The following is a 22503-nucleotide window of genomic DNA, read 5'->3' on the forward strand; positions in this document are numbered from 1 at the left end:
AAAAAAAAAAAAAAAAAAAAAAAAAAAAAAATATTTCCGAATTTACAGAATGACTTTAGAACATTTCTTTAAAAAAATGAAAATTGCCAAATCCAATTAAAACTCAAGATTTTTTCCTTCAGTGGAAATTATTAAAATTAGTAGATATCTTGGTAACCTGTCTTTTAATGAAAAATTAGAACAAAATTGTAATATGGTTGAATAATATATTATTCTTAATTGTAATTTTCCTCCTGTAGTGATCTACATCTAGGAAATAACAGAGCTATAAACAATATTTGTAAATAAACATAACAAACCTATTTCTATGATGCTATTTATGTAGGGTATGTATGTGTCTATAATCCCAGGGAAGGAGGTAGACACCAGCTCAGGTGTCAGAACAATGTACACAGTTGAAAATACACCTTGCCCAGATGAGGCCATCTATAGCCAGCTCTAAAAGGCTCTAAAAGAATAATTATATGTCACATGGTCACTACGCTGGGTGAAAAAAGTACCATATCGCACACACAGATTAAACAAATTAAGAATCAGCCATACTGTTCAACAATTAAGAAAGAGAGAACCCAGATATAAGCAGTATTAACAAATTTCAAAACAGAGCAAGAAAACTATCAGTCACAGTAAAAGAAGCCAGAGAGATTATGTGCAGCACATATTTATATGACAGAGCTAATCTGTGGCAAGAGATTGAAGATTACTTCTGGAAAGGGGTGTGTTGTGAGCATGGAAATCTAAGGAAACCCTGCCATGATGGCAAATACATCAAGACACAGTTACGTTAAAAGTCAGTGAAGAGAGAACAGATGCATACATACATGAGGTCATCAAGATATACACTGATGATCTGTGCATTTTATTGTACATATATACATGTATTACAGAACAACTCAATTTCCATTAAATATGTTTATACACAAAGAATAATTTAAAGTAAATCAAAATATTTACAGTAGCGAGCTCTAGGATGGCAAGATATTTCTATTTCTTTACCATCTAGCATTTCCTACATTTCCTATGATTAGTTTTGTATAAGTTTTACAATAAGGATTGTGGTGGTTTGAATAAAAATGACCCCCATAGGTCTATAGGGAAAAGGCACCATTAAGAGGAGTGGCCTGTTGGAGTAAGTTGCTGGAGGAACCATATTACTGACTCTCCCTGCTGCCTGTGGATCAAGATGTAGAAGTCTCGGCTACCTCTCCAGCACCAAGTCTGCCTGCATTCTGCTATACTTCCCACCATGACGACAATGGACTGAATCTCTGAACTGTAAGCCAGCCTCAATTAATGCTTCTCTTTATAAGAGTGGCTGTGGTCATGGTGACTCTTCACAGCAATAGAACCCCTCACAAAAACAGAGATCCTGTTTTTATTTTGAAATTTCTACACTCTTGTAAAGTTACACTTGAACTATCACAACTGTGCCATATGTAACAAAGACTTAGTAAAGCCTCTCCAGAGAAGTTGCTATAAATCACAAAAATGCAAGGCCATTAATGTAGTCATCAAGTCAGGAAAGGCAGACACCAAGTATACTGTGGTGAGGGGGTGAGAATGCTGCATGGCGGGTCCTGAGGCTTGCGTACATTAGCAAAGAAAGTTTCTGAGGCTACAGAGTTTTGTTTCTGTTCTGCCTTTAACTTCCAATACACTTGGTGAGTCTGGTTTATCTAAATTCCCCAAAATGCCCAAGGTCAATTGTGTTCACAATGCAAATATCCTTAGAATGTCAAAAACTTCTGCAATATGCATAAAATAGTAAATAAGAACAAAGCCAAAGAAGACATACAAACCTCTGATTGTACATGCCCCGGAAGTTGTAGTTAGCTCTATAATTTGGGAATGGCTTTGGATCTAATGGCCTGTAGATGGCAGGCTCTCCCCTTTTCATAGCGAGCCCATTCAGTTCCACAGTTGGAGTTATACTACCTGTTTAAAAACATTAGAGATACACAGGTGAAACATTGTCACAACAAACCACACCAGCTAGACTTCAATTAGTAATCTCTGAAGGAGGGGGAGTGGAAGGCCTCTCCACACAGTTCTCTAATTAATATAAACAAAGTTTAAACTAAGTTTTAGCATTTTCTGTACTTGAAAAATTCAACTGTATAGTCATATTATTTAAAATCAAATAGTAACTAGTTTGGATATCAATTTTATAAATACCCCAGAAAATGTATGCATATTTAATCATTAAAAATATCACCTGTTAATAATTTTATTTATTCGTTGCTAATCAAGGAACTAAACATTAGCAATTAATACAGGGTTAGCAGTAATGCTTTGACTTATCTGATGATAATCTGTGGGTGAGACTTTCAAAACCTAAAATGCCATCTGATCCCAGGAAATACCAAAAAACAAACAAACTCCGTACAGTCAGTACCTATAAAACCCACCAATGTGCCACTAGATGCCTAAGCATCACAGTATAAAACACTGAACAATAAAGCAGACCAGACCAGATTGCTTTCCCTTTCTTCCTTTCCTTGTTTACTTTTTAACATAACAAAACAGTGTGTATTCTGCCCTACCTTTCATTTAAGAAAATAAGATATAAGCATTTATTTGCTTTTTTTAAGCATAAAGCCAAAACTGAGATTTTATTCATAATTACACAAAAATTTCCATGGGGGAGGGGGAAGAAACAACTAAAATACAAAGAAAACAGAATCTAATTGTGAACTGAGTTGCTGATTTAATGAGAAGGAAATTTTTAACTAATTTTTAAAAATACCAATGAGATTTACTCAAAAAAAAGAACAAAACAATCTCAAACTGTTTTCCATATTCATATTACCAGAAATATGAATTTTAATAGTAACATACTTTTAATGCAAATAAAATTAAACCAAAATAGAGACAAATATTTTTAAAGAAAAAAAACACAAGTGCACTAAAAGTAAACTAAACTGATGGCCTTAACTGTGCGAGTTAATTATTTTAAACGACTTTAAAGACAGCAAAATATTTGTAGCTTAAAGGAAAGGAAATTGTGAACTATTTCTAAGCAAACATGCTACTGATGTCAGTACTATTATTACATTATTATATATCCAAAGATAGGTGAAAAACAAAGTACAAGTAACTGTGTTTATGTTTAATGAATCAGATAATGAAATGTAAGAATCAAATACATGAATTAATGTAACATATGAATGAAACGTGTAAGTAAGGTCCCTGGTATCTCTCTAAAAACAAAAAGAAGAAGAAAGGGGGTGAGACTGCGGCAGGCAGGCTGCTGGCGTGGCGTGCTCAGAGCCTTGGGTTTCATCCCAACGCCATCGGAAGCAGGCATGGTAGTACATGCCTGCAATCCTAGTGCCTGGGAGTATACAAGAAGAGCAGACATTCAAGCTCATCTAAGCAACACACTGAAGCAAAAGCCAGCCTGGGCTCTACCACAAAAGTAAATATAAAAAAACTTTAAAGGAATATGGTAGTTCCCAGCTCTATCTACTTAAGAGAGGCCAAGCAATGTGTTAGTAATGAAGGCAGCCAGCACGTCGAATGTAGCGTTTAAGTGTCACTCCCCATTTAAAGCATGCACACTCCCACAGGAACATCCTTGGAGACATGGCGGATTCCAGGTCTGCACATGATGCTAATGAAGGGAAAGGATAAAACCCTTACCTTGCCTTTCCTGAATAAACCGTATTTGGAATAAGATGGTAAAGAAAGGAACGCTCATCATATTAGCTGGGATTCCAGCAAAAGGAATGAAGTCCCCCTCCCACCCCCAACTTCCCAAAAAACAACCAACCACCAGTTTGTTAACTGGTGATAAAATACTAGATGTTCTAGACAACAGCAGCACACTGCTACTGTCACCTACCCTAACGTTACTGGGAACTTGCTAACTGATTAACTGGACCAATAGCACCAGAGTCCATGGGTCAATCTTAAAATCAAGAGACCACCAGACAATGTCTTCTGATCCAGTGCAACAAGGTGAGCATTACCCACTGGGGAGCACTGCCAAGGACATCAAGCCTGAAGCCATGCAGCCTTTTGTTTTCAGTTTTAGGTCCAGAAAAGGCTCTACGACACACAGGTGGGCAGTGGGCGAAGAAAGCATGCAGGAAACTACACAGAACTCATGACCCAGTCCAGCAAGCAACCTGCACGCAGAGCAAAGCTGGGAAAGCTCGTCTGTACAGCAAAAGCAGTAAAACGATCTCTTCTATTCTTCACTAGAACAAGCCAACTCGGAAAGAAATGAACAGCAAGGAGAATCTGCACATTTTTAAATTATTAAAATTAGTATTTTCTTTGCTTGATACTGTGAAGAGCCTTTGCCTTAAAAAGTATTTTTTATGACAAAGTAAAAATTAATTTGATTTAAAATATTCTAGGGTCAGATGCTTCTACCTGTAATCCCAGTACTCAGAAACCTGAGGCAGGAGGATGTGAATTCCAGGCCATAATGACTCGGCTGGGTGTCTTATCTCCCACACATGTGCGTTCCTAAGGAAGCAGGTGACGAAGAGCTAAGCCGAGTGCATGCGCCCAGCAGGTGACAGGCAGCAGGGCCTTCCAGTAGCTTCTCCTTAGGAGAAAAGGGTTGTGGTGCTGGTGGTTTGGCTTGGTTTTGGTTTTTCTTTTGTTTGTTTTTTAATTTTGTAGCAGAAAGACACAATGTAATATTGGGTCAAGATTTATTTTAAATATTAAAATAGATTATTTAGTTAAACATACATGCATATACATATATATGAAACCTATATATTGAGTGAAATTTAACAAAAAATCTGTACCATTTGTTCGAAATATGCCTCTTAGACTATCTACTTAATATTTCCTTTATTACTCAGAGTAGCAATTACTTATTTGATTGAATAGCAATTCAATTAGTTTAATAAATCCCTAATTGTATATATATATATATATATATATGTGTGTGTGTGTGTGTGTGTGTGTGTGTGTGTGTGTATATATGTATGTATGTATATACACATATATGATAGTAAAGAAAAGCCAAGGAAGAAGGGAGGCTCCTTTTCTCTCTCCCTCTTTCTATGCATTGCTGGGGATAAAGGGAAATACACAGATGGCAGCATGAGCTCAGTGATGTAGATGTGAAGACTCACATGACCGCCATCCTACTCAACAACATTCCATCACCTCAGGCCTCGCTCCAGTCACTACACAGCACCCTTAGCGACTCACCCTGACTCCGGTGCGACCAATCTGTTTGCATGTTCTTGATAGATAAAGAAACACTACTTTTGTCTTGCTTCTTTCATGCATTCATTGCATATATCAGGAGTTTTTAATATTTTATATCATTGAATGAAATCAACACTATGTGTTCATTTGCCTTTGGTGGAACATTTGCATTACTAACAGTAAAGGAACAGTATTTATAAGGTCATCTTGGATATTTCTAAGTAAGTCACAAGATGGTTACTACTCAGTGACTGTGGGTACTGATCTAGAGGCAGGGGTGTGGGTCATCCAGCTGATTTCTTTACATTTATAGGAAACTGCCCAGCAATCTTCCATAGACTTTAATAGTAAAGTATAATCTGTGTCTTTAATTTTACATTTCAAATGTCATAAGGATTTCAGTTTAACGAGTAAAATATTTATCAGAATCAAGACTTATGAACTACTTGAGTTAAATGGGTGTTTGTTTGTTTGTTTGTTTGTTTGTTTTGTTATTTTGGTGGTGGTGGTGGTGGTGGTTTGGTTTTTTTTGTTGTTGTTGTTGTTGTTTTTGAAGTGAAGCCCTGGCTGGCCTAAATTTTCAAATCCCTTCCTTATCTTCCAGAGTAAGTCATCATCTCAGAAAAACTTATGACATTTTGAATTCCTTTACATAATAACTATTCATCCACAAGTAAAAAAAAATTCAAATGGGGGACTTAAAAGACCCCACCCTAAAGCTAAGGCAATGAATAAGAATCCAATATATTTAAAAATCCCAAGTAGGGGCAGTTAATGTGAGGTGATGCACACACAGTACTGGGGTATACCACATCTACCGCATCACAAACTGTATGTTAGCATAGGTAAAGTAGTCTAGCCATCTGACTTAAATGAAAGAAGCTCATACAATGTCTGACTTCTCACTTCTGACTAGAAGCGAGAGTACTGCACTCTCCTCAGTGGTGTTGGAAGCTGGATTTTGTGGAGGGGAAGCAGAAGGGAGCCTGTGTCACATGTGAAAGAACCAGGCTCTCTCCACAGGAGCTAAGAGGAGCCTCTGAGAGATGGTCAGCTCTCATGGTCTGAGTGTGAGAGAATCCACTGCACAAAGAGGATGACTACTCAAGGTTTCTCAGGTATTAGAGGCTATATGCTTGGTGCTGCAAACACATCTACACTGGGAATTCTTGGATTCTTTTTTTTTAATATTCTCTATTTTATGTACAGGTGAGTGAGCAGTGGATGAGAGCGATGGTACCACGAAGAGTCACAGGGTAACTGACACGAGCTGCTTCTCTCCTCCCTCCATGCGGATCCCATGAATTTACCTTCAGCTGCTGGGCTTGGTGACAAGTGCCTTTTACCCACTGCACCATCTCACAGGTCCAGGTTTCAGTAAACATTTTAATTGATACAAAATCATACATATTTTGGGGTATCTTATGATATTTTGATATGGCTTTAGATCTATTAAAGGGATATTATCAGTGCTAACTATTAAAAAGTTCAGTAACTAGGCATATAGTTATACATAATAATTTTTAATTTCTATATATAAGTGAAAAAGGCCACTACTAGTTTTAATTTAAATTTTTTACTGATTCTTTGTGAGTTTCCCATCATGCACCCCAATCCCACTCATCTCCCCATCCCTTTATATCTGCCCTCTGCCCTTGTAACCTCCACACAAAAGAAAAAAATTTAAAGTGAGTAAATAAAAATAAAAATGAATAAATACAATTAAAAAACATCTCACTGTGGAAGCTGCAGTATGTCACACGGGAGCCCTCTTGCCCATACAGGTTTACTTGCAAATGTTCATTAAAATGATTCCGTGATCTGGTTCAAGGCCTCTGGCTTCTGCTATGCTATCAAATTGGATCCTAAGCAGGACTCCTCTCAGACATCCTTTTGTTGCCCTGTGTCATTAAGATCCCACAGTTTGGATCTGCAGGACGACACGCCCCTTCATGAGCTCCAGCAGTTCATAGGTAGGGTAGATGTTGGGGTGGGCCAAGTCATAGCCCTGGGTCTAGGCCAGGGTGGAAGCTGAGTTGGTCAGTCCATGTGCTCTCCTGTGCCCACACTACCAGAACTAGCCCTCCTACTCTGCCCAGGCAAGCTGTGGGGTCAGCTCTCCTGCTCTCGTGCCCTTGGGCCATCTCTCCTACAACCCCACCACCAAGGTGAGCTCCATTGTTCTGCCTAAGGGAGGCAAGGAGCCAACTCCCCTGAATGCTGCAGCTGGTGAGGGTCTGTGCCAGCTTCCCCAAGTTCTACAAGTGGTGAGAGGCGGGGCCAGCTCTCCCACTGCTCACTTTAGCTCAACATGGCCCAGGTCTCCCATGCTGCCCAGGTAAGGGACAAACTGCTTTTCTGAGTATGATGGCCATTGAGGGTAGGGCTAGCTCAGCACAGTACTTGAACATCAACATGCCCTTAGGTGGCAGCCCAGCCCAGGAATATTCCCATGGGACTCAGACATCAACACAGACCCTGACTGAAATACAACCAGAGACCCAGACATAGCCCTCAGCAGCAAGGCCAAACCAGGACTTCACCATGGCTTCAGATGGCAGCACAGGCCATTCAGATCAGTATGTCTCCAAGTGGCACTGCAGCCTTCAGACATCCACATGGCCTCAGATGGCAGACTTGACGTACAGATATAAGTGTATTTACTCATCATGATGGCTCTGGGGGCTCAGATGTCCCTCTTCTAGCTGCCTGGGGTCACAGAGCCAGGGGCCAGGCACTTAAAGCTTCCCACTAAACACCAAAACAGCTTTATAGAAAGTTAGAAAGTCCTGAACATAATAGCCACCCACCAATTACTTGCTGGAAGATAAACTGATTGATTGGCCACCCAAGGCTCCCTACAGAAATGACTGGCACCTAGACAGGACAAGGAAAGTACAAGAAGGAATAGGAACTCCTGTAGAATCCAAAATAAATTCAAGACCACTCAGTCCCTTCCCCCTCTGATGGGACTTTCCAAACTATACTAGCAGGTCAAGTGCAGCCAGATAAGGAAGCTGGCCAACTAAACAATGGTGAGGAAAAAAAAAACAAAAACACAAGGGCAGGCAAAGTGAAGGACTAGGCCAAAAGTACTCACCCTATGCAAACCAACCAATGCCTGAAAGGGTTACTTGATACACCAATTAGAATAAGCCAGCTAGCCTTGTTGCCTAAATCTTCCCCTTACAAGGTATAAAAAGTGTGCTCTTTGTTCGATCTGAGTCTCTCCTCTTGCCTGCATGTTGAGGGGGGTCCCAATGTGTTGTATCAATAAAAATCCTCTTGTGGTTTGCAGCAATGTTGGACTCTGTGGCCTTTGTGAGTGAGGGTCTTTTGGTGGACTCCAAAAATCCTTCCCCTTCAACAGACTCCTCATCACCAGCTGAACTTGCCTGGTTACCACAGAGCTGCCTCTGCAGTGCAGTGGCAAGGGGTTTCAGCCAACTGTACATAATGTACTAAGACAACAAACAGCAAAGTCTTCCCAACATCCCAAATAAGCAAATAAAGGTGACTCCAGACAGGCTAGGTTTCAATTAACAAGACAAAACAAAACAAAACAAACAAAAATCTAAAAATAAGATGAAGTTATCTTCACAATCATGAAAGACATGAGATATAGCAAATAACATATTTAAAAGCACAAACAATAAAAGACTAATAAGCCTATCATTGTTAAAAGATTTTTTTATTCTTCAAAATGCCAATATTAAGAATTTCAAGATCTTCCTTCTGAGCCCAGAGGAGGCTGCTAAGGGCTCCAGAGTGCTTTCCACGCCTCAGGACCACGGGATCACCTTGGGATCACGGGTGAGTGGAACACAACATCAGCTCCAAAGAATCGCAGAGGATCTTGTGCCCTCAGGAACAGGAACAAAGGAACCCAGCCCGACCAGAGGCTGGGATCCATTCAGGTTGGGGCCAGCCCCGCCATCTTCTGTATGAACCCGGCCAAGGGCATCTAGGGCACTAGAGGACTCTCCATGCCACAGGACCGCTAGCACACCCAGGACCTCCTGATCAACTAAGCAATAGAAGCAACAGAGCTTCTTGGTCAGGGTCCCCTCAGGCCTTCATCCTCAGCAAGGAGGTGGAGCTGAGACCCAGACCCCTGGGCAAATTCCTTGCCAGAGGAGAGTCAGCCTACAGGAAGGGTTCAGACCCCAGAACTCAGAAGGTAGATCAGAGCTCCGGACTTCTGAACACCTGCCCTGCAAGAGGAGAGCTTGCCTGCAGAGAATGCTCTGACCACTGGAACTCAGGTGAGAGTTGGACTCCCAGGAGTGCTGACAGAGGCTAACAGAATCACAGGAGGATCAAGCTCCAACCAGAGACAGCTTGATCATTAACACCAGAGATTTCCAGATGGCAAAAGGCAAACATAAGAATCTTACTAAAAGAAACCAAGAGCACTGGGCATCATCAGAACCCAGTACACCAACACAAGGAATCCCACACACCCGAAAAGAAAGACGCTTATTTAAAATCATATTTCATAATGGTAGTAGAAGATTTAAAGAAGGGAATTAATAACTCACTTAAAGAAATACAGGAGAACAGTGTTAAACAGGTAGAAGCCCTTAAAGAGGAAACACGAAAATCTCTCAAGGAATTACAGAACACTGCTAAACATTTAGGAGTCCTTAAAGAACTACAGACAAACACTGCTAAACAGGTAGAAGAAACACAAAAATCCCTTGAAGAATTACATGAAAACACAAGCAAACATGCGATGGAATTGAACAAAACCATCCAAGATCTAAAAATGGAAGTAGAAACAATGAAGAAAACCCAAAGGGAGACAATCTGCAGATAGAAACCCGAGGAAAGAAATCAGGAACCATAGATGTCAACATCAAGAACAGGATACAAGAGATGGAAGAGAAAATCTCAGCTGCAGAAGATTCCATAGAGAACATGGGCACAACAATCAAAGAAAATGCAAAAAAGATGCTAACTCAAAACATCCAGGAAATCCAGGACACAATGAGAAGACCAAACCTACGGATAATTGGAGTAGATGAGAATGAAGATTTTCAACTTAAAGGGCCAGCAAATATCTTCAACAAAATTATAGAAGAAAACTTCCCANACCTAAAGAANGAGATGCCCATGAACATNCAAGAAGNCTANAGAACTCCAAATAGACTNGACCNNAAAAGAAATTCCTCCCGACACATAATAATCAGAACAACAAATGCACTAAATAAAAAGAGAATATTAAAAGCAGAAAGGGAAAAAGGTCAAGTAACATATAAAGGCAGACCTATTAGAATTACTCCAGACTTCTCACCAGAGACTAAGAAAGCCAGAAGATCCTGAACAGATGTTATACAGACACTAAGAGAACACAAATGCCAGACCAGGCTATTATACCCAACAAAATTCTCAATTACCGTAGATGGAGAAACCAAAGCATTCCAAGACAAAACCAAATTCACACAATATCTTTCCACGAATACAGCCCTTCAAAGGATAATAAAGAGAAAACACCAACACAAATATGGAAACTACACCCTAGAAAAAGCAAGAAAGTAATCCTTTAACAAAATTAAAGAAGACAGCCACAAGAACAGATTCCCAACTTTAACAACAAAAAATGACAGGAAGGAACAAGTACATTTTTTTGATTTCTCTTAATATGAATGGACTCAATTCCCCCAAAAAAATGACATAGACTAACAGACTGGCTACACAAACAGGACCCAACATTTTGCTGCTTACATGAAACCCACCTCAGGGATAAAGACAGACAATACCACAGAGTAAAAGGCTGGAAAACAATTTTCCAAGCAAATGTTCCGAAAAAACAAGTTGGAGTAGCCATTCTAATATCGAATAAAATCGACTTCCAACCCAGAGTTATCAAAAAAGACAAGGAGGGGCACTTCACACTCATCAACGGTAAAATCTACCAAGATGAACTCTCAGTTCTGAATATCTATGCTACAAATGCAAGGGCAGCCACATTCATTAAAGAAACTTTAGTAAANCTCAAAGCACACATTGCACCTAATACAATAATAGTGGGAGACTTCAACATCCCACTCTTACCAATGTACAGATCCTGGAAACAGAAACTAAACAGAGACACAGGGACACTAACAGAAGTTATGAAACAAATGGATTTAACAGATAACTACAGAACAATTTATCCTAAAACAAAAGGATATACCTTCTTCTCAGCACCTCATGGTACCTACACCAAAATTAACCTTATAATTGATCACAAAACAGGCCTCAACAGATACAAAAATATTGAAATAATCCCATGCATCCTATCAGATCACAAAGGACTAAGGCTGATCTTCAATAACAACATAAATAATAGAAAGTCAACATTCACGTGGAAACTGAATAACACTCTATTCAATGATACCTTGGTCAAAGAAGAAATAAAGAAAGATATTAAAGATTTTTTTAGAGTTTAATGAAAATGAAGCTACAACATACCCAAACTTATGGGACACAATGAAAGCAGTCCTAAGAGTAAAACTCAGCCCTGAGTGACTCCAAAAAGAAACTAGAGAGAGCATACACTAACAGTCTGACAGCACACAGAGAAGCTCTAGAACAAAAGGAAGCAAATTCACCCAAGAGGAGTAGACGGCAGGAAATAATCAAACTTAGGGCTGAAATCAACCAAGTGGAAACAAAAAGAACTATACAAAGAATCAACCAAACCAGGAGCTGGTTCTTAGAGAAAATCAAAAAGATAGGTAAACCCTTAGCCAGACCAACTAGAGGGCACAGGGACAGTATCCTAATTAACAAAATCAGAAATGAAAAAGGAGACAGAACAACAGATCTTGAGAAAATCCAACATCATCAGATCCTGCTACAAAAAGGCTATACCCAACAAAACTGGAAAACCTGGATGAAATGAACAACACCCTAGATACCAGGTACCAAAGTTAAATCAGGATCAGATTAATGATCTTAACAGTCCCATTTCCCCTAAAGAAATAGAAGCAGTCATTAATAGTCTCCCAATCAAAAAAAGCCCAGGACCAGATGGGTTTAGTGCAGAGTTCTATCAGACCTTCAAAGAAGACCTAATTCCAACTCTCCTAAAACTATTCCACAAAATAGAAACAGAAGGCACTCTACCCAATTCATTCTATGAAGCCACAATTACTCTGATACCTAAAGCACAGGAAGATCCAACTAAGAACAAGAACTTCAGACCAATTTCCCTTATGAATATCGATGTATAAATACTCAAAATCCTCACAAACCGAATCCAAGAACACATGAAAACAATCATCCATCATGACCAAGTAGGCTTCATCCCAGGGATGCAGGGATTGTTGAATATGCAGAAATCCATCAACGTAATCCACTATATAAACAAATTCAAAGAAAAAAATCACATGAACATCTGGTTAGATGCTGAGAAAGCATTTAACAAAATCCAATACCCCTTCAGGATAAAAGTCATGGAAAGATCAGGAATTCAAGGACCATAACTAAACATAATGAAAGCAATATACAGGAGACCAGTAGCCAACATCAAAGTAAATGGAGAGAAGCTGGAAGCATTCCAACTAAAATCAAGGTCTAGACAAGGCTCCCCACTTTCTCCCTACCTATTCAATATACTTCTTGAAGTCCTAGCCAGAGCAATTCGACAACAAAAGGAGATCAAGGGGATAACAAATTGGAAAAGAAGAAGTCAAAATATCACTATTTGCAAATGATATGATAGTATATATGTGACCCTAAAAACTCCACCAGAGAACTCCCAAACCTGATAAACAGCTTCAGCACAGTAGGTGGATATAAAATTAACTCAAACAAATCAGTGGCCTTTCTCTACACAAAGGATAAACAATATAAGAATGAAATTAGAAAAACAACACCTTTCACAATAGTCATAAATAATATAAAATACTTCGGTGTGACTCTAAGGAAGTGAAAGATCTGTATGACAAGAACTTCAAGTCTCTGAACAAAGAAATTGAAGAAGATCTCAGAAGATGGAAAGATCTCCAATGCTCATGGATTGGCAGGATTAATATAGTAAATATGGCTATCCTGCCAAAAGCAATCTACAGATTCAATACAATCCCCACCAAAATTTCAACTCAATTCTTCACTGAGTTAGAAAGGGCAATTTGCAAATTCATCTGCAATTACAAGAAACTGAAGATAGCAAAAACTATTCTCAACAATAAAAGAACCTCTGGGGGAATCGACATGCCTGACCTCAAGCTGTTCTACAGAGCAATTGAGATTAAAAACCTGGATGGTACTGGTACAGCGACAAACAGGTAGACCAATGAAATAGAATTGAAGACCCAGAAATGAACCCACACACCTATGGTCACCTAATCTTGGACAAGGGAGCTAAAACCATCCAGTGGAAAAAAGAATTTTCAACAAATGGTGCTGGCACAACTGGAGGTTATCATGTAGAAGAATGTGAATTGATCCATTCTTATCTCCTTGAACAGAGATCAAATCTAAGCAGATCAAAGAACTGCACATAAAACCAGACACTGAAATTTATAGAGGAGAAAGTGGGAAAACCCCTTGAAGGTATGGGCACAGGAGAAAAATTCCTCAACAGAACGGCAATGGCCTGTGCTGTAATATCAAGAATTGACAAATGGAACCTCAGAAAATTTCAAAGATTCTGTAGGGTAAAAGATACTGTAAATAAGACAAAAAGGCCACCAAGAGATTGGGAAAAGATCTTTAGCAATCCTAAATCTGATAGGGGAATAATATCCAATATATACAAAGAGCTCAAGAAGCTGAATTTCAGAAATTCAAATAACCCCATTAAAAATGGGGTACAGAGGTAAACAAAGATTTCTCAAGTGAGGAATACCAAAGGGCTGAGAAGCACTTGAAAAAATGTTCAGCATCCTCAATCGTAAGGGAAATGCAAATCAAAACAACCCGGAGATTCCACCTTACACCATTCAGAATAACTAGGATCAAAAATTCAGTTGACAGCAGATGCTGGCGAGGATGTGAAAAAAGAGGAACACTCCTCCATTGCTGGTGTGATTGCAAGCTTGTACAAGAACTCTAGAAGTCAGTCTGGCCGTTCCTCAGAAAACTAGACATAGTACTACCGGCAGATGCAGCAATACCTCTCCTGGGCATATACCCAGAATATGTTCCAACTGGTCATTAGGACACATGCTCCACTATGTTCATAGCAGCCCTATTTGTAATAGCCAGAAGCTGGAAAGAACCCAGATGTCCCTCAACAGAGGAATAGGTACACAAAATGTGGTACATTTACACAATGGAGTACTACTCAGCTATTAAAAACAATGAATTTATGAAATTCTTGGGCAAATGGATGGACCTGGAGGGCATCATCTTGAGTGAGGTAACACAATCACAAAGGAACTCACACAATATGTANTCACTGATAAGTGGATATTAGCCCAAAACTTAGGATACCCAAGATATAAGATACAATTTGCTAAANGCATGAAACTCAAGAAGAATGAAGACCAAAGTGTGGACANTNTGCCCCTTCTTAGAATTGGNAACAAAACACCCATGGAAGGAGTTACAGAGACAAAGTTTGGAGCTGNGANNAAAGGATGGACNATCTAGAGACTGCCATATCCNGGGATCCATCCCATAATCAGCNTCCAAACGCTGACACCATTGCATACACTAGCAAGATTTTGCTGAAAGGACCCTGATATAGCTGTCCCTTGTGAGACTATGCCGGGGCCTAGCAAACACAGAAGTGGATGCTCACAGTCAGCTAGTGGATGGATCACAGGGCTCCCATTGGAGGAGCTAGAGAAAGTCCCCAAGGAGCTAAAGGGATCTGCAACCCTATAGGTGGAACAACATTATGAACTAACCTGTACCCCGGAGCTCTTGACTCTGGCTGCATATGTATCAAAAGATGGCCTAGTCAGCCATCACTGGAAAGAGAGGCCCTTTGGACACACAAACTTTATATGCCCCAGTACAGGGGAACGCCAGGGTCAAAAAAATGGGAATGGGTGGGTAGGGAACAGGGGGCAGGGTATGGGGGACTTTTGGGATAGCATTGGAAATGTAATTGAGGAAAATACGTAATAAAAAATATTAAAAATTTTTTAAAAAAAAGAAACACATTTCCTGCATTTGTATCCCCATGTGTTCTAGACAACATTCAAAGGGATAGATTTTTACAGTGTCGACTAAGGTGAACTTTAAAAACAAATATCATTCTCTTCTTTGCTGTTATCTTAATTACAGTGTGTGTGTTTATGTGTGTGTGTGTGTGTGTACTATTAACTTGGTGCTCTCCTATTATACAAATGCAACACACAAAGAAGAGTAACACCTCAGCACATAGCACAAGGAAGGAAACAAACCAATGCCATACCTGGGTTATTATTGACATTACTTTTAGGTGGTTTCTGAACTGGTTTGGGAAGCGTAGATTCAGTCAAAGCTTTGTTAGCAACAGCCTGTTGGGCCTTCTTTATACTGCTCCCTTCGGACTCCCATGTCTGCTCGCCAAGACTCAGCTGCACCGAAAACATCTTGGAAAAACCAGAGAGAGAAAACATAAAAATTTTTCAGGTACCAAACCTGGGGGTCTGAGAACACACACATACACACACACACACCATAGAACAAAAACTGGTGGTCTGAGAAAACACACATACCATAGAACCAAAATTGTACCAGAAGTATATTAGAAATCATTTGCAACAATAACAAATCATATTCTACCTATGAAAGAATCTTAGATTATACCAAACTGCCTGATCTTATCCAAAGACATAGCAGCAGCGCTAAATACATTTTAAATGGACTAGACCAAGGCAAAACTCTTTTCCAAAATAGAATCACATTGCTAATGTTCTTCAAACAGTCCTGGGAAAATTACAGATACAACAAATAAGAGAAACTAACAGAAATCAAGCAGTCATGGCCCTTACACCTTCATACATTCAGTGTCTAGAACACTACTCAGTTCTCACAATGTGCCCTTAACCAGAACACAAGTCTATTCAGGCTAACTCCATGAACATTTCTCAAATCTTCCTCATCTTTCTGGAAGAACACTGTACTGGGCCCATCCTTTCATCATGCTTCACTTAGATGTGATAACCTAAACTTACTGCTGCTAAAACTACTGTGGTGGTTTGAAAGAAAATGGGTCCATGGACACATATTGAATATGTGATCCCAGCTGGTGGACGGTATGAGAAGGATTAGACGTGGTCATGTTAGAAGACATACATCACTGAGACAGCTCTGAGGTTTCTAAAGTATTGGCTCTCTCTGGCTTCTATCTGTGGTTTGAGATGTGAACTCTCAGCTGCTGCTTCAGCTGCCTGCAGCCTGCTAACTCTACCCCACCATCATGGACTGTTCTCTGTCTGGAATCTTTTTTTTTTCAAAGATTTATTTTATTTATATGAGTATTTTATATCTGTCTTCAGACACACCAGAAGAGGGCATTGGATCCCATTACAGATGGTTGTGATCCATCATGTGGTTGCTGGGACTTGAACTCAGAACCTCTTGTAGAGCAGTCAGTGCTCTTAACCAGTAAGCCATCTCTCCAGCCCCTCTCTCTAGATTCTTAAGCCCAAAATAAACTCATCTTGATCATGGTATTCCATCATGGCAATATACAAGTAACTAAATACTCCGTCTTTCTTCAGGAGACCCATACACCCCATAAGCCCAGTACTCAGAAAGCAAACACAGGCATGAGGGGCTGCCATTCAAGCCCAGCCTGAGTGACAGTGAAACACTACCTCACAGTAAAAATGGAAGAGTGAGGAGGTAAGGACAATGGCTCACTCCATAAAGGCTTTGCCATGCAAGTATAAGAACATGAGTCAGTACACAGAATCCACATAAAAAGCTAGGTGTGCTTGCAGGTCAGACAGCCTTACCCCATCAGTGAGCTCCAGATTTAGTGAGAGAAAAGGGAAAGTGGAGAGCAATAAAGAAAGACAACCAGTGTGAGCCTCTGGTGGCTACTCGACACACATATATACAGCATACCTGCACACTAACACATACACACACACTTTCTAAAAATAAGTTTAAAAGAAAATAAAAAATGAAACTATCTAAGCTTAAAAGCTAACCATCTTACCCATTTTTCAACTGTCACCATTTTACTGTGGCATAAAAGTTCTGCACGTTCATTCCCATTTCTCTGCATCCTACATTCCATTTACATACTTCCATTGAGTACACAATATTACTTTTTATCTTTAGGTTTTCAGATCAAGCCACAGAATAAACACAGAACACTTACTACTTCGTAGTAATAATTGAAAACTATTCATTAATTTTAGAATGTATCTTTGTAGCAAAGTGATCTCTTAGAAAATTATCTTTTAAAATATATTTTGTTTATATGGGTGTTTTACAGATGCTTGCAGACATCAGAAGACAGCATGAGATCCTCTGAAAGTGAAGATATAGATGTCTGTAAGCCACCATATGGGTGCAACTGACCCTGGATCCTTTGCAAGAACAGCAAATGTTCTTAATCACTGAGCCATCTCTGCAGCCCCAGAAAATATCTCAATGACTGATTAAAGCTAGGGTGATCAACATTAATGCCACCCAACATCAGATGTCTCTAGATAAAACTCAATGAAAAGCACTCATCAGCGACTACATTCTATCCTTGGACAAAAAATCTTAACCTGCATCCATTCATGAGGGAAAGTATCAAGTCTTAATTATAGGACATGCAATAAGATAACCAGCTGAGACTTCAAAAAGATCAGTCATGAAAAAAAAGAATGCATGGATATTATTATATATTAAAGATATTATAGGACACAAGAGATGTGATAAGATATAGCATAAGCTCCTTAATTACATCCATGGTGGATATTTTAAAAGAAACAAAGAGAAACACAACCACTGGAGAAATCTGCCCATGGATTGTGTTGAGGCTCAGACGAATCCCCAACAGTTTGTGCCAGCCCTTAAGAGACGATGAGATCATAAGGAAAGAGCACTCCCGATGGCAGATGGACCTTACAGTGGGCCTGTTCTAGAAGAAACTACCTCCTGTCTTTGCCTTCTCTCCTCCACCGGGCTCTAATGAGAAAGAAAGGAGGTTCTCACTCCAGTCTCCTGTCATATAAATTTATTTATAAGTTACTCAGTCTCTTGTTTCACTTAGAGTAGCTTCAAGCAGACTAATAAAGATTATATTAAATAGAATAAATTATGGCAGCATTGCAGTTATAATAAAAGGGTATTTATTCTTAAAAGACAGACACATCTAAGTATTCAAGTAAACAAAGTTATAACTGAAATTTACTTTCAAACCTCTAAGGAAAAATTAGAGGTGTATTCTGAGGAAACAAGAAATATTGTAATATGGCATACCTGAAGGCATGCTGCTCTTTATGGTATTCTGTAGCTTCTATTTCTAAAATAGAGCTGGAAAAAAAAGTCATTAAAAATGCACTGGGTGTGGTGGCACACACCTTTGATCCCAGCACTCAGCTGGCAGAGGCAATTGATCTCTTTAAATTTGAAGCCAGCCTGGCCTACAAAGTGCATTCCAGAAAAAGCAGAGCTACAGACACCCCTTTTAAAAAGCAAAATGTGGGGCTGGTGAGATGGCTCAGTGGTTAAGAACACCAACTGCTCTTCTGAAGGTCCTGAGTTCAAATCCCAGCAACCACATGGTGGCTCACAACCATCCGTAATGAGATCTGATGCCCTCTTCTGGTGCGCTTGAAGACAGCTACAGTGTACTTAGATATAATAATAAATAAATCTTAAAAAAAAAAAAAAGCAAAATGTGTATATATTGGTTTAAAGTTATTATTTTCCTTTTATTATAATTCAGTTTAAAAATTGTGAGGCTGGAGAAATGTTTCAGACCGTTAAATAGCTACCTACTCTTGACTCTTACAGGGAACTCAGGTTTGGTACCCAGCAACCACATGGCAGCTTACAACTGTCTCTAATTCCAATTCCAGAAGATCTGACATCGTCTTCTGGCCTCCAAGGGCACCAGGCATGCATATAGTATACTCTCAGTGATGCAACCAAAACACCGATACACATACATTTAAAATGAATCTCAGGTTTAAATTTATACTTAATAAACTTTCAACCTCATTTAAAAGTAAGATTCATTGATGACTTGTTCCTTTTCCCAAATCTTTTGGTACTTAACAAAAATGATGACAGAAAGGTAAGTTTAAAAACCCTGACATCCTGTCTCCAAGAACTCTCCTAAACAATACCCATATTGTTTAGGAGCACACCATGAGCGTCTCCACAAACTCAAGCGAGTCAAACAGTCCAGTCTCTTTTCCCTCGGTCCCTACCCCTGTATGCTCCAGAATGCTCCTTCCATATTCTCCCAGCAGTTCCAGTTTAAACACTCATTAGCTTCTTTATCTTTCCTTACACACCCAGCTACCCAGGAAATCGGCCACATCAGTGGTATCCATGGAAATAAGAGAAAGAGAGACTTTGGAAAGCACACAAAAGAAAGAAATACAGTTCACTATGGACTGAATATTTGTGTTCCCTCCTCTCATTCTTATATTGAAACCTTAATACTGGACATGGCAGTACCAGGGAGGATTCTGGAAGGTAGATAAAGGCACAAAGGTATGGTCTCCATGACAGAATTAGTTTTATCAAAGAACCTGAACTTGTGAGGATATGGTAGGAAAGCAGCATCTTTAAGCCAGAAAGAGCCCCTGACCAGGAAATTAATTAGTGGTACCCAAATCAAATTACTTCCCAGACTCTAGAACTATGAGAAATGGATTTCTTTCTCTTAACCAATCGCGATCTAGTTAGTGGTACTCTGTTAAAGCAGACTGAGGAAAATAGTTTGGAAAACTTACTAAACATAAGCTAGAAAACTGAACAAAATCATTTGACAAAATATGACTAGAAATGTGACCTTGCTGAAAGATATAAAATGTATGTGGTGTTTCAATGAGAATACTCCATAGGCTCATATATTTGAATGGTTGGTCCCCAGGTGGTAGAACAGTTTGGAAAAGATTGGGAGGTATAGCCTTATTGGAGCAAGTGTGTCACTGGAGGTGGGCTTCGAGGTTTCAAAAGCCCAGACCATCCCCAGTTAGCTCTCTCTATGCCTCCTGCCTGTGGATCAAACCTAAACCCTGACGTACTGCTCCAGGGCCTGCCTGTTGCCATGCTACCCACTATGATCTTAGACTTTAACCTGTGAAACCCTGAGGAAAGCACCTGAATCAATGCTTTCCTCTTTTTAAAGATTATTATATATACACACACACATACATACATACACATACATACATACATACATACATACACATACACACACACACACACACACACACACACACACGAATGAATACACTGTAGCTGTCTTCAGACACACCAGAAGAGGGCATCAGATCCCAGTACAGATGGTTGTGAGCCACCATATGGCTGCTGGAAATTGAGCTCAAACCTCTGGAAGAATAGACAGTGCTCTTAACTGCTAAACCATCTCTCCAGCCCCTAAATGTTTTCTTTTATAAGTTGCCTTTGTCATGATATTTTGCTGCAGTAACAGAAATGTCACTAAGACAAAGGTAGTACCAGAAGTAGCTCAGCTGTGACCATGCTGGGTTTTTTGGAGAAGGTAGAAAACAAGGGAAGAGGTTAAACACTGTAAGTGTTAATTAATGGGCCAACCTTAAAAGGAGCACCACAGTCTAATGGTGCTGAGAGCAGTGTGGACTGTGAAGCCCAGTTCAAGTGGTTTCAGGAGGAACAATATTAGCAGCTGGGCTAACAAACATCTTGGGATAGTTTGCCAAAGAGCACATCTACTTTTCGATATTTTCTAACAATCTGCCTGATTCTAAACTGAAGAGTTCTAAACTAATTTCATTGATAGAGGAGATTTTAAGACAGCATAGTATCAATTCTGTTGTATGGTTATTAGTAATCGCTCATGCAAATCTACAACAAAAAAGGGGCAGGCAGGAAAAACAGAAATACAAAACGTATAGTTTAAGGAGAAAAAGAGCACCAAGAAACAATGTTGACAATACCTTGGTTTGTGCTGGAAGAACTAAGAAAAAAAATGGAATAAATGGAGTAGTACCCTCAGTGAGAACCCACCCAGCTAATCCTGCAGCTAATCCTGCAGTGTGTAAAAAGGCCTACAGAATTATCTGTTACTAAAAAGCAACAATAAATCAAAACTTATGCAAAAGTAATTCAAGGAGGTGGCCAGTTGCATCCCAAGCAGGCAGCATGGCTAGGCAGCTTCAGCCACGTGGCTCCAACTTTGGAGTTAGCAAGGACACAGGAGTAGGGGGGCTGTGTAATCTTCCTCCAAGGTTAGAGAAAGCTGCAAAGACCAGGGCTATGGCAGGGGAGTCCCTGCAAGTAGACTCAGTGAAGCTGTGAAAGTGAAGGTGGAGATACACAGAGCTGATACCTGCCAAGGAAAGCTGCTAACAGGAACTGGAACCAGCCCAAAAGAGAGAAATGACTTCAGCAAAACTGTAAAGAGCAAGAGGCCTGAAGACCCATCTAAGCCCTTTGGTGGCACAACATTGCGCTTCAGGATTTGTAGTCTGTCCTGCTTAATTTCTGTCTTGCCTTGGAGACGGCAGCATCCATCATCACCCTAATGAAGAGAGAAGCTTGGAGACACGTGTGACTTCCTAGTCCTTCCACCAGCAAGTGTGAGGCCAGTCAGGGCTTTATAGCAAGAGTCTTTTTTTAAAAAGAAGAGTGGGGACTGGGTGGAAAAGGGAAAAGGAACCAGAAAGAAAGAAGGAGACAAAAATCTAAGGACCGTATAACAACATACTCATAAAAAAAATCTCACAGAAAAAAAGGGAACAAAAACCACTGAACATTTGTGGTTAAAACATTTCTAAGGTTAGTGAAAGGAGCTCAGCATTGTTCGTCAATCAACATGAAAACAATACACGCAGTGCCGTGAAAAACAGACTGAAAATCATGGAAGTACCTGTGTGTGTGAAAGAACACAAGGAAAACTCTATGGTGAGCCTGGAATGCTCAACAAGTCCTTTCCAAGGTAGGGATCAGAAACCCAAGACCTCCTAGAGACCATGGTGAGGACTGAAAGAATCTCATCAGAAACCATGACAACCAGAAGTAGGAAGGAGGATATGTTTACAAGGCTGAAAAAAAAAGAGCAAAACAAAAACCAAAAACTCAACCAAGAATTCTACAAGCAACAAGCACACTTCTAAAACAGAGGAGAAATGTAAAAATCAGAAAGTCACTACTGACAGAGCATTATGAAGAAAGTCCATCCTGCTGAAATACAAGAGCACTAGTTGGTAATTCAGATGCAATACAATGACATAT

At 39.7% G+C, this 22503-nt stretch overlaps 1 protein-coding gene across 6 annotated transcripts in view; it reads right to left on the bottom strand.

Moving 5' to 3' along the window:
- The window catches only part of Stau2 (staufen double-stranded RNA binding protein 2), a 292336-nt gene that overhangs the window by 216409 nt on the left and 53424 nt on the right, over nt 1–22503 (bottom strand). For 5 of the 6 annotated variants that reach the window (XM_029474163.1, XM_021172712.2, XM_021171933.2 and 2 more), the window contains 2 exons: nt 15536–15695; nt 1800–1935 (listed from right to left, as the gene is read on the bottom strand). In XM_029474163.1, coding sequence (XP_029330023.1) covers nt 1800–1935; nt 15536–15695 — 296 coding nt within the window. Of the gene's footprint in view, nt 1–1799; nt 1936–4380; nt 4559–15535; nt 15696–22503 lie in introns of those variants that run through there. The other variant, XM_029474171.1, reaches the window with a different exon arrangement.

This window comes from Mus caroli, chromosome 1, assembly GCF_900094665.2.
Source record: "Mus caroli chromosome 1, CAROLI_EIJ_v1.1, whole genome shotgun sequence".
Classification (NCBI taxonomy): Eukaryota; Metazoa; Chordata; class Mammalia; order Rodentia; family Muridae; genus Mus; species Mus caroli.